We start from the raw sequence: 13,896 nt of genomic DNA, 5'->3' as shown, positions 1-13,896 counted from the left end.
CATGCTAGTTGACGATAATCCTAGTCATATTAGCGACCCATGCTAGTTGTCGATAATCCTAGTCATATTAGCGACCCATGCTATTTAACAATAATCCTAGTCATATTAGCAACCCATGCTAGTTGACGATAATCCTAGTCATATTAGCAACCCATGCTAGTTGACGATAATCCTAGTCATATTAGCAACCCATGCTAGTTGACGATAATCCTAGTCATATTAGCAACCCATGCTAGTTGACGATAATCCTAGTCATATTAGAAACCCATGCTAGTTGACGATAATCCTAGTCATATTAGCAACCCATGCTAGTTGACGATAATCCTAGTCATATTAGCAACCCATGCTAGTTGACGATAATCCTAGTCATATTAGCAACCCATGCTAGTTGACGATAATCCTAGTCATATTAGCAACCCATGCTAGTTGACGATAATCCTAGTCATATTAGCAACCCATGCTAGTTGACGATAATCCTAGTCATATTAGCGACCCATGCTAGTTGTCGATAATCCTAGTCATATTAGCGACCCATGCTATTTAACAATAATCCTAGTCATATTAGCAACCCATGCTAGTTGACGATAATCCTAGTCATATTAGCAACCCATGCTAGTTGACGATAATCCTAGTCATATTAGCAACCCATGCTAGTTGACGATAATCCTAGTCATATTAGCAACCCATGCTAGTTGACGATAATCCTAGTCATATTAGAAACCCATGCTAGTTGACGATAATCCTAGTCATATTAGCAACCCATGCTAGTTGACGATAATCCTAGTCATATTAGCAACCCATGCTAGTTGACGATAATCCTAGTCATATTAGCAACCCATGCTAGTTGACGATAATCCTAGTCATATTAGCAACCCATGCTAGTTGACGATAATCCTAGTCATATTAGCAACCCATGCTAGTTGACGATAATCCTAGTCATATTAGCAACCCATGCTAGTTGACGATAATCCTAGTCATATTAGCAACCCATGCTATTTGACAATAATCCTAGTCATATTAGCAACCCATGCTAGTTGACGATAATCCTAGTCATATTAGCAACCCATGCTAGTTGACGATAATACTAGTCATATTAGCGACCCATGCTATTTGACAATAATCCTAGTCATATTAGCAACCCATGCTAGTTGACGATAATCCTAGTCATATTAGTAACCCATGCTAGTTGACGATAATCCTAGTCATATTAGCAACCCATGCTAGTTGACGATAATCCTAGTCATATTAGCAACCCATGCTAGTTGACAATAATCCTAGTCATATTAGCAACCCATGCTAGTTGACGATAATCCTAGTCATATTAGCAACCCATGCTAGTTGACGATAATCCTAGTCATATTAGCAACCCATGCTAGTTGACGATAATCCTAGTCATATTAGCAACCCATGCTAGTTGACGATAATCCTAGTCATATTAGTAACCCATGCTAGTTGACGATAATCCTAGTCATATTAGCAACCCATGCTAGTTGACGATAATCCTAGTCATATTAGCAACCCATGCTAGTTGACGATAATCCTAGTCATATTAGCAACCCATGCTAGTTGACGATAATCCTAGTCATATTAGCAACCCATGCTATTTGACAATAATCCTAGTCATATTAGCAACCCATGCTAGTTGACGATAATCCTAGTCATATTAGCAACCCATGCTAGTTGACGATAATCCTAGTCATATTAGCGACCCATGCTATTTGACAATAATCCTAGTCATATTAGCAACCCATGCTAGTTGACGATAATCCTAGTCATATTAGTAACCCATGCTAGTTGACGATAATCCTAGTCATATTAGCAACCCATGCTAGTTGACGATAATCCTAGTCATATTAGCAACCCATGCTAGTTGACAATAATCCTAGTCATATTAGCAACCCATGCTAGTTGACGATAATCCTAGTCATATTAGCAACCCATGCTAGTTGACGATAATCCTAGTCATATTAGCAACCCATGCTAGTTGACGATAATCCTAGTCATATTAGCAACCCATGCTAGTTGACGATAATCCTAGTCATATTAGCAACCCATGCTAGTTGACGATAATCCTAGTCATATTAGCAACCCATGCTAGTTGACGATAATCCTAGTCATATTAGCAACCCATGCTAGTTGACGATAATCCTAGTCATATTAGCAACCCATGCTAGTTGACGATAATCCTAGTCATATTAGCAACCCATGCTAGTTGACGATAATCCTAGTCATATTAGCAACCCATGCTAATTGTTGCATCTTTAGATCTCCCCTTTCATTTCAGTCACATGAAACCGCTCGGATGTGCAGTGGCGTTTTAGAACGGCGCGTTTTAGAACGGCGCGTTTTGCCGAAAATTGCATTTTGGAACATCTGCACGTAGCCTACTGCCGTGTGAATATATTGTTTATCAACATTTTAAACTAAACGTTCAGATCAATTGCATCCGCCTCATTACTGTTTAACATTGTAATTATGTTCAGTGGTTGTATGAATTTAGGATCTATCGTCCAAGAACTGTCCCAGAGTCTGTTTTGAACCGTCCCAGACATGTTTTTCCATCATCCCAGGGATGACAGGACACCCTTAAATTCAAGGCCTGCACACAAGAGAGGTTTTATATAGTATACATACACACAAGATAAGTTATATACAGCATACGCACAATACGTTTAAGATGAATGTGGATATTATCTCTATATGTAATGTTCGTTGTACACAGGTAGGTAAACATGCACACACACACACAAAAACAAACAAACAAAATCGGTACACACACACACCGGTACACACACACCTCGCCCATTTCTTCCTCCTCCTCCTCCTCGGATGTCACTTCATCGGCTGGTCCATGCTACAAAGAGAGAGGAAAAGGAAAGACAAAAAATGGATTGTGAGTTTAAAGACGAGGCATGCCTTCTGACTCAATTTTGGTATGGAACGTTATGGAATGATTATTGCCTTGCGATAGGGCTGTCCCCATCCTTGAGTCACAATATTTAGCTTAGTCTGATACACATTTGAGGCTAACAGTATTTCCATTTCCACTGAAATTTCCACTCATTTCCACTGATTCAAACCAACTGAATATTTGCTGACTTCAAACTGTGGGGGGTTAGCCTACAAACGTGATTCAAATCAGAGTACACCAGTTCTAGATTCTATTTATATGGGGTTGTCAGGTCTACCAAAGAAATAGAATTTAATTCTAGAAAGAGCCCTACCTTGCGCTCTGGGTTGATGGGCCCAGCAGGGAGGGGCTGATCTAGCATCTCAACATCTGGGTGCTGGGGCAGGTTGTACAGCCGACATAGGTCACAGATGAGACGCTTCAGCTGCTGCAGGAGCTGGGGGAAACAAACAAAAAAACAACAGGTCAACTGTCATTCCACAGTATCTCTTTGGAGCAGGGGTCGTTAACAGATGGAAAAACACAAGGAATTCAGTCAAAAATGAGTTTCATGTAGGTAATCTGTTGACCAAGTATTCCCAGGAATAACAAAGAAAAGAGAAAAGTATTGGGACAGTGACAAACTGTTTTGTAGTTTTGTCTCTGTACTCCAGCATTTTGGATTTTAAATGATACAATGACTATGGAGGTTAAAGTGCAGACTGTCAGCTTTCCTTTGAGGGTATTTTCATCCATATTGGGTGAACCGTGTATTGTGTAATTTTGGAGTCACTTTTATTGTAAATAAGAATATAATGTTTCTAAACACTTCTACATTAATGTGGACGCTACAATGATTACGGATAATCCTGATTGAATCGTGAATAATTGTGAGTGAGAAAGTTACAGAGGCATAAATATCTAACAGAGGCCCAAAACACTAACCTCGAATACTATCGTAATGGCGAGAGGTTAGCATGTCTTGAGGGTATGATATTTGTGCGTCTAACTTTCTCACTCATCATTATTCACGATTCATTCAGGAATAGCCGTAATCATGGTAGCATCCACATTAATGTAGAAGTGTTTAGAAACATATTCCATTCTTATTTAGAATAAAAGGAGACTCCAAAATGAGACAATACATTATTTACCATTCATTTCTATTGGGCACAAAATGATCTGAAACACAACCAAAACAAACAACAAATGCATCCAACCAGTTTGTAGAGTAACAAGCTTGATGTAATCATTGTGTGCAAGGAATATGGGACCAAATACTAAACTATTGACTACTTTAATACACATACAGTGGGGCAAAAAAGTATTTAGTCAGCCACCAATTGTGCAAGTTCTCCCACTTAAAAAGATGAGAGAGGCCTGTAATTTTCATCATAGGTACACTTCAACTATGACAGACAAAATGAGAAAAAAAATCCAGAAATTCACATTGTAGGATTTTTAATGAATTTATTCGCAAATTATGGTGGAAAATAAGTATTTGGTCACCTACAAACAAGCAAGATTTCTGGCTCTCACAGACCTGTAACTTCTTCTTTAAGAAGCTCCTCTGTCCTCCACTCGTTACCTGTATTAATGGCACCTGTTTGAACTTGTTATCAGTATAGAAGACACCTGTCCACAACCTCAAACAGTCACACTCCAAACTCCACTATGGCCAAGACCAAAGAGCTGTCAAAGGACACCAGAAGCAAAATTGTAGACCTGCACCAGGCTGGGAAGACTGAATCTGCAATAGGTAAGCAGCTTGGTTTGAAGAAATCAACTGTGGGAGCAATTATTAGGAAATGGAAGACATACAAGACCACTGATAATCTCCCTCGATCTGGGGCTCCACGCAAGATCTCACCCCGTGGGGTCAAAATGATCACAAGAACAAAAATCCCAGAACCACACGGGGGGACCTAGTGAATGACCTGCAGAGAGCTGGGACCAAAGTAACAAAGCCTACCATCAGTAACACACTACGCCGCCAGGGACTCAAATCCTGCAGTGCCAGACGTGTCCCCCTGCTTAAGCCAGTACATGTCCAGGCCCGTCTGAAGTTTGCTAGAGAGCATTTGGATGATCCAGAAGAAGATTGGGAGAATGTCATATGGTCAGATGAAACCAAAATATAACTTTTTGGTACAAACTCAACTCGTCGTGTTTGGAGGACAAAGAATGCTGAGTTGCATCCAAAGAACACCATACCTACTGTGAAGCATGGGGGTGGAAACATCATGCTTTGGGGCTGTTTTTCTGCAAAGGGACCAGGACGACTGATCCGTGTAAAGGAAAGAATGAATGGGGCCATGTATCGTGAAATTTTGAGTGAAAACCTCCTTCCATCAGCAAGGGCATTGAAGATGAAACGTGGCTGGGTCTTTCAGCATGACAATGATCCCAAACACACCGCCCGGGCAACGAAGGAGTGGCTTCGTAAGAAGCATTTCAAGGTCCTGGAGTAGCCTAGCCAGTCTCCAGATCTCAACCCCATAGAAAATCTTTGGAGGGAGTTGAAAGTCCGTGTTGCCCAGCAACAGCCCCAAAACATCACTGCTCTAGAGGAGATCTGCATGGAGGAATGGGCCAAAATACCAGCAACAGTGTGTGTGAACCTTGTGGAGACTTACAGAAAACGTTTGACCTCTGTCATTGCCAACAAAGGGTATATAACAAAGTATTGAGAAACTTTTGTTATTGACCAAATACTTATTTTCCACCATAATTTGCAAATAAATTCATTAAAAATCTTACAATGTGATTTTCTGGAAATGTTTTTCTCATTTTGTCTGTCATAGTTGAAGTGTACCTATGATGAAAATTACAGGCCTCTCTCATCTTTTTAAGTGGGAGAACTTGCACAATTGGTGGCTGACTAAATACTTTTTTGCCCCACTGTAAGAAAATTTGTCCCAATACCTTTGGTACCCTAAAATGGGGGGACTATGTATAAAAAGTGCTTTAATTTCTAAACGGCTCAACCAATATGGATGAAAATACCCTCAAATTAAAGCTGAAAGTCTGCACTTTAACCTCATAGTCATTGTATTATTTAATATCCAAAGTGCTGGACTACAGAGCCAACAACAAAACATTGTCACTGTCCCAATACTTTTGGTGCTCACTTTATGTGATTGTGTCTTAATGTTATCAAGGTATGGAATCTTTTTATTTGAAAATACAAATCTCTTTTTGGGCTTAGTTGTGGTCAATTTGCAGTATACAAATTATTATATTTATGTTCCGGCCCCCTATATTTAGTTGCCTACCCCTGCTTTACAGTAACTTATCAACCAATTATGAGGGAGGTACTAAGATTTTCATAAGAGCCAGAGCGACTTACAGTCAGTGTTCTATGTGGCTCAAGCCTTCCGCATGCTTTGGTTCAGCTGGCGCCTAGCTGAGAACCGAACGAGTGTGCTCGCATACTCCCTTAAATACCTTCGCTTGAAAAACAAGGGAAAAAAGCAGCAATAGTACTGTTTGTCCATCTTGAGATGCCGTAGCCAGTATCCACCTTCTCAAAATAGTCCGAATTAATCTAAGATAATTGAAGAAATCGGTCATTAATTTTGATGTTTTTGCAGAGGAGATCTTAGTCGTGGAATTTTACATCTAACTAAGATGTTTGGTTCAGTATTTCTGTATAGGGGCTCCCGAGAGGCGTCTCAGTGGTAGTGGCGTCACTACAGACCCTGGTTCGATTCCAGGCTGTATCACAACTGGACGTGATTGGGAGTCCCATAGTGGGGTGCACAATTGGCCCAGCGTCATCCGTGTTAGGGTTTGGCCGAGATAGGCCATCATTGTAAATAAGAATTTGTTCTTAACTGACTTGCCTAGTTAAATAAAAATGAAGGTTAGATTTCAAATGAAAAAATGTGCATGAAAACAATTTGCTCTTTGAGTGACACAGACTTAATTGAAGAATCCCTACTGTTGACGAATCCCTACTGTTGACGAATCACTGAATCCCTACTGTTGACGAATCACTGAATCCCTACTGCTGACGAATCACTGAATCCCTACTGTTGACGAATCACTGAATCCCTACTGTTGACGATTTCACTGACGAATGGGTGTAGACTTCAGCTTGCCTCGAAAAACGTTTCAGACAGAAAAAAACAAACTTTGCCAAATACCAAGACTAAAAAAAACATCACAAAATGTCATAATACATATGCGAAACGTTCCAAACTGTTTCTCGGATGGGAGGCACACGGACACCTTCAGTCAGTAGAGCATGGCTCCAGAGTGGCGCAGCAATCTAAGGCACTGCATCTCAGTGCTAGAGGCGTCACTACAGACCCTGGTTCGATTCCAGGCTGTATCACAACCGGACGTGATTGGGAGTCCCATAGGGCGGCGCACAATTTGCCCAGCGTCGTCCGTGTTAGGGTTTGGCCGAGGTATTAAATAAGCATTTGTTCTTAACTGAATTTCCTAGTTAAATAAAGGTTCATTTTTTTTTTAAATGCAGCTTACAACTGCAAGGGTAGTGGGTTCATGTATGCACGTATTGACTAATTCACTTCGGGTAAAAGGCATATATAGTGTGACGGACCCTTTTTACAATCAACCAATTTTGTAGGTGATATTAGGGCCTATGCCTTCTGTGAGAGCCGGTAGCTACATCCTACAGCACATAGTGTTGAAGATGAAGGAAGAAAAGTCCACAGTCTACACACACACACAGGTAAGTGACTTACCAAAGATGTTCCTTTTCTGACATCTTCCAGGCGCTCCAACACCTCTGTCAGACTTGGGTCATCAGAGTCAACAAACCAGATTGGGGGTGTAGAGGGGTATGACTCCTGGGAGGGATGATCAATTGATCACATCATTATTTGGTAAAGCTCTAATGGAACAGGACTGAACTGTAGCTAGTAGGTGGAGCTACTTCAGAATAAAAGGAATGATATTTGACATATAGAAGCATCGATAAATATGCAACACGCACTACCTACCTAGTAGCGCTGACTTGTAACGTTATGTCCTGGTTTTTAGTTAGCTAGCTAATGTGAACAACCCTTTTACGCAGGACTATTCTTTATCTACATTAGTCAGCAATTGTGTTCGCAGGTCACGTTACCTTTTGACAAGTTATTGTATAAGTAAAATAAGGTACAAATATCAGATACATTTTATAGATTGGCCTTGTGGCAAAAGGCATTCTGAGTTTTTTTTAGACGCATTAGCCTACTAGCTAACATTAGCTTAACAACCAACGGTAACGTTTACAAATATGATATTATTTCTTGTTTTCTAACGAGTTAGCTAATTATACCTGGACATATGGCCCCTTTATTAGAGTATAAACTAACTGAAAAGTCTCAACACATTTATATATTATGTGGCTAGCTAATGATCTCCAAAAACAAAGCTAGCTTAGCTGATTTGTGTTTTCGCAGTGTTCGGCTTGAGAAATCCAAATTCGTCATGTTTATCGCCCTGTGCCTGTGCTAGCTAACTAGCTACGTTAGCTAGCTAGTTTCTTTCTTACCGTGATGTTGCAATGTATTATCAACAGTTTTTCACCGGTTACATTAAACTGACAACTAAGCTCATCAGGCTTCCAATCGATAATTCTGAAACGTTCGTGGTTTGGGTCAAAAATTGACTCCAAAAACTTCAATTCGGCCTTCAGACCCGAAACCGACATCTTCCACTCATCTCAAACCAGGCAGTCCGCTGGGGAGGGGGGAAGTTGGGGCATATTGAGACCGCGTAGTCGGGGCTGGATCTCGCACGTTAGCGTGAGAGCAACAACAAAATAGTGTGTGGTCCCAATGTTTCTGAATACGTAACGGGTGAAGTAGATAGATGTATGGTTAATATTGATTGAGATCAAATTCTGTAAAAAAAATATATATGTAAAATGTATTTTTTTGCACAATGCTGAGCCAGTGCAGGGCACTTATTGAGATGGGATCTCAGCACCATCCTGAAAGGCCATGAGGCTCACAGTCCTGTCAGATAAACCAAATTCCTCTGGTAGGTATGGTCATCATACTGGCCGCTATTGTGATTATTCAGCAAGGTAGAACCTAGATGGAATCTGAAATATAGGCTACCTATGTACACTGAACAAAAATATAAATTCAACATGTAATGCGTTGGTTTCACAACCCAGATATGTGTTTACATCCCTGTTAATAGGCATTTCTCCTTTGCAAAAATAATCAAATCACCTGACAGGTGTGGCATATCAAGAAGCTGATTAAACAGCATGATCAGTACACAGATGCACCTTGCGCTGGGGACAATAAAAGGCCACTTTAAAATGTGCAGTTTTGTCACACAACACTATGCCACAGATGTCTCAAGTTTTGAGGGAGCGTGCAATTGGCATGTTGACTGCAGGAATGTCCACCAGACCTGTTGCCAGATAATTGAATGTTCATTCCTCTACCATAAGCCGCCTCCAGCGTTATTTTAGAGCATTTGGCAATACCTGCAACCGGACTGACAACCACAGACCACGTGTAACCACGCCACCCCAGAACCACCACAACCGGCGGGATAGTCTGAGGCCAGCCACCCGGACAGCTGATGAAACTGGGTTTGCACAACCTTTCAGAAACTGTCTCAGGGAAGTTCAATTGCGTGCTCGTCGTCCTCACCAGGGTCTTGACCCAACTGCAGTTTGGCGTCGTTAACCGACTTCAGTGGGCAAATGCACACCTTTGATGGCCACTGACACGCTAGAGAAGTGTGCTCTTCACGGATGAATCCCGGTTTCTACTGTACCGGGCAGATGGCAGACAGCATGTAGGGAGTCATGTGGGTGAGCGGTTTGCTGATGTCAATGTTGTGAACAGAGTGCCCCATGGTGGCGGTGGGGCTATGGTTTGGGCAGGCATAAGCTACGGACAACGAACACCATTGCATTTTATTGATGGCAATTTGAATGCACAGAGATACCGTGACGAGATCTTGAGTCCCATTGTCGTGCCGTTCATCCGCTGCCATCACCTCATGTTTCAGCATGATAATGCACGGCCCCATATCACAAGAATCTGTAAACAATTCCTGGAAGCTGAAAATGTCCAACTTTTTCCATGGCCTGCATACACAGGCCACAATCAACAGCCTGATCAACTCTATGTGAAGGAAATGTGCCCCGCTGCATGAGGCAAATAGTGATCACACCAGATACTGACTGGTTTTCTGATCCACGCCCCTACTTTTATTTAAAGGTATCTGTGACCAACAGATGCATATCTGTATTCCCAGCCATGTGAAATCCATAGATTAGGGCCTAATGAATTTATTTAAATTGACTGATTTCCTTATATGAACTGTAACTCAGTAAAATCTTTGAAATTGTTGCATGTTGCGTTTATATTTTTGTTCAGTGTAGAATTATTATTATAGGACTACAGTAATTCTCATGATGGAGGATTGTTGTCATTATTTTAATGAACAATACAAATGTTAATTTATATATTTCTCTTTATTTAACCTTTGTCTTCCAAACACCTGAAACATAGCAATAGAACAAATCATAATTAATTCTATGCTATGAACAAGCATGCAAGTGAACACTTTGCGTCCATTCTAAAGGGGTCAGTGTAGACCTACTGTACACGGAGTGTACAAAACATTAAGAACACCTTCCCCTAAGAACAACCCTCTGAATGGCACAAGCATTTACAAGCATTTCGCTACACCTGCAATATCATCTGCTAAACATGTGTATGCGACCAATAACATTTGATTTGATTTTGGCACACATGCCTTATATTCAATTAAACAATTTCCTTCCAAGTGTAACGGATGTGAAATGGCTAGCTAGTTAGCGGTGGTGCGCGCTAATAGCATTTCAATCGGTTACGTCACTCGCTTTGAGACCTTGAAGTAGTGGTTCCCCTTGCTCTGCAAGGGCCGCGGCTTTTGTGGAGCGATGGGTAACAATGCTTCGTGGGTGACTGTTGTTGATGTGCAGAGGGTCCCTGGTTCGCGCCCGGGTCGGGGCGAGGGGACGGACTAAAGTTAAACTGTTACACAACCAGTCTCTCAACATGTTCTTTCACTAGTGTGGTGGGTTTGACAATCATAGCAACCGACCTTAATGAACAAATAAATAGGTAGAAATCAGGTGTCTTCACACCCCCTCAACTACAGTGAGAATTTGGGCTGAGTGATTAACCGACCTGCCATTCATTTTTTTGTTTTCAAACAACTAATTGACCAAGGTCCGTTCAATTATTTGAATTGCATTTCGTTAGATCAAGCCCAAACTGTGCGATGTAGTAGGGATTTGCAGTTTCTAACAGGCCAATATTCGACAAAGTTTAGCACAGAAAACGTGGTAATTAACTACAATGACCATAATCCATTGCGTGCCTACTTGTCCAGTCTGAGACTGAGAGAAGAGACTGAAGAACATACAATCAAGAGGGTCTCTACCTGAAAATACATGACCTAAGATTGATAGTGGTATTCAGCATTCATAAAAGTATGCCTTATTTACCTTGAAGAACTACTAAAATATAGATTTTGTCATGAGATAATGACTTGGAATTGAATAATATTTATCGAATAAGCCTAAAACAAATGTAATATACACAACATAAATATTTTATTAAATTTAAGTTAATAAGTGATAAGCAGTAATGGACAGTCACTACCATCATGGGACTTTAATTAATTGTTTTATTCTGTGTTGTTACAGCATTCAACCCACATAATGCACAGTGCTTTTCATGTCTAAAAAAATTATCGAAATCGAAAACCAGGATAATCTTTAAAAAACAAAAAACCTTAGAGCTGAAATATCATTAGGTGTCAATCATTTTATCTGATATTCCACACTATAATGAACAGTCCTATATCAAAAGAAAGCTGTCGTCATTCAATGCAGTTCTTCAATCTTGTCAACAGATGTTAGTAAACCCCTTTATTCTTCCTATATATGGAACAAAAATATAAACTCAACATGCAACAATTTCAAAAAATTTACTGAGTTACGGTTCAGTCAATTGAAATAAATAAATGAGGCCTTAATCTATGGATTTTACATGACTGGGCAGGAGAGCCGCCATGGGTGGGCCTGGAAGAATTTTGCTACACTCGCATTAACATCTGCTAACCATGTGTATGTGACAAATAAAAATTTGATTTGATTTGGAAGGGCATTTGCCCATGCACTGGGGAGCCAGGTCCAGCCTAATCAGAAATTAGTTTTTCCCCACAAAAGGGTTTTATTACAGACAGAAATACTCCTCAGTTTCATCAGCTGTCCGGATGGTTGGTCTCAGACGATCCCGCAGGTGAAGAAGCCGGATACGGAGGTCCTGAGCTGGCGTGGTTACACGTAGGCTGCAGTTGTGAGGCCGGTTGGACGTACTGCCAAATTCTCTAAATTGATGTTGGAGGCGGCTTATGGTAAAGAAATTCTCTGGCAACAGCTCTGGTGGACATTCCTGCAGTCAGCATGCCAATTGCACGTTCCCTCAAAACTTGAGACATCTGTGATATTGTGTTGTGTGACAAAACTGCATATTTTAGAGTGGCCTTTTATTATCTCCGCATCAGGTGCCCCTGTGGTAATGATCATGCTGTTTAATCATCAGCTTCTTGATAATCCATCCACCTGACAGGTGTGGCATATCCTGGCAAAGGAGAAATGTTCACTTAACAGGGATGTAAACAAATGTGTGCACAACATTTTAGAGAAATAAGCTTTTTTTTGGTGTGTTTATAGAAAAAATTCTGGGATTTTTTTATTTCAGCTCATGAAACACTTGACATGCTGCATTTATATATTTCTGTTCAGGATAATAAGCCAAGGTGTAATCATTGGAGCCTGTGTGCCTCTCTCTCTCTCTGTTCATCCAATCATTGACATAACTGCCCACGCCCTCAGGAGAAGGTTCAAAAAGTTCAAGGCAGGACAGCCAATGCGATTGAGATCTCTCTCTCGCCCTCGAGCAAGGCACTGAACCCTGATAGCTCCTGCAAGTCACTATGGGTAACAGTGTTTGCTAAATGACTCAAATGTAATAAACAGTTGGACGTTCTCCAAATAACAGCTAATGAACAACTTAAGAGATTCCTCCGCTACACTACTACCTTTCCTGAATTTGTTTCCCGTCAGCGCTATAGGTTCAACTCAAAAGCTCATTTACTCAAGAAAGGAAAATGGACTATGTTTATCAGACATCCTTGAGACCAACTAGGAGTCAGAGTCATATGTAGTTTTAATATAGGTCTGTAACTTTTTCCCGGACTTCTCCCACTCACTCCTTGATACTCTGAATTTCCGTCTGTGACGGAAAACTACGTCACGTTGTCTCATGAAGTCTACATCAATGGTTGGTAGCTCTAATAGTTATAATATAAAGCCTTGACTGAAATGCAATTACTGTTAGCACACAAGAGAAAGTAGTTAGGACCGATACACTCAATACGTTAATCCACCAGTCAGAAAATGGGGAATATATTTTAAAAAACTCACTCAGACACAAGATGCAACAAAAACTGTTTATCCATCAGTGAAAGATAAAAAAAATAATATAAAAACACAACAAAAAAATTCCCTAAAAGTCATTACTTATCATGGAGACAACAGTTTCCTGAACGATCATATAACATTACTCTCCATCTGCTCATAGCATGTACATATAGACTGTATACAGTGCCTTTGGAAAGTATTCAGACCCCTTGACTTTTTCCACATTTTGTGACGTTACAGCCTTATTCTAAAATGGATTAAATAAATACAAATCCTCAATCTACACACAATTTCCCATAATGACAAAGTGAAAACAGGTTTTTAAAAATGTTTGCAAATGTATATATATATATATATATATTATATATATATAAAAAAGCTGAAATACATTCACATAAGAATTTAGACCCTTTGCTATGAGACTCGAAATTGAGCTCAGGTGCATCCTGTTTCCATTGATCATCCTTGAGATGTTTCTACAACTTGATTGGAGTCCACCTGTGGTAAATTCAATTGACTGGACATGATTTGGAAAAGCACA

At 40.3% G+C, this 13,896-nt stretch overlaps 1 protein-coding gene across 5 annotated transcripts in view; it reads right to left on the bottom strand.

Annotated features, from left to right (window-relative positions):
* LOC120066453 (ubiquitin-conjugating enzyme E2 Q2-like) overlaps positions 1-8,616 on the bottom strand; it is a 28,222-nt gene extending 19,606 nt beyond the window's left edge. For 2 of the 5 annotated variants that reach the window (XM_039017830.1, XM_039017833.1), the window contains exons 1-4: positions 8,400-8,616; positions 7,606-7,710; positions 3,225-3,347; positions 2,798-2,854 (exon numbers count right to left, since the gene is read on the bottom strand). In XM_039017830.1, the coding sequence (XP_038873758.1) occupies positions 2,798-2,854; positions 3,225-3,347; positions 7,606-7,710; positions 8,400-8,558 (444 nt within the window). In that variant the 5' untranslated portion in view covers positions 8,559-8,616. The remainder of the gene's footprint in view (positions 1-2,797; positions 2,855-3,224; positions 3,348-7,605; positions 7,711-8,399) is intronic. The other 3 variants (XM_039017831.1, XM_039017834.1, XM_039017832.1) reach the window with 2 other exon arrangements.
* Positions 8,617-13,896: the final 5,280 nt, after the last annotated feature.

Source organism: Salvelinus namaycush, chromosome 21 (genome assembly GCF_016432855.1).
Source record: "Salvelinus namaycush isolate Seneca chromosome 21, SaNama_1.0, whole genome shotgun sequence".
Lineage (NCBI taxonomy): Eukaryota > Metazoa > Chordata > Actinopteri > Salmoniformes > Salmonidae > Salvelinus > Salvelinus namaycush.
This window is presented reverse-complemented; position numbering and strand designations above follow the sequence as displayed.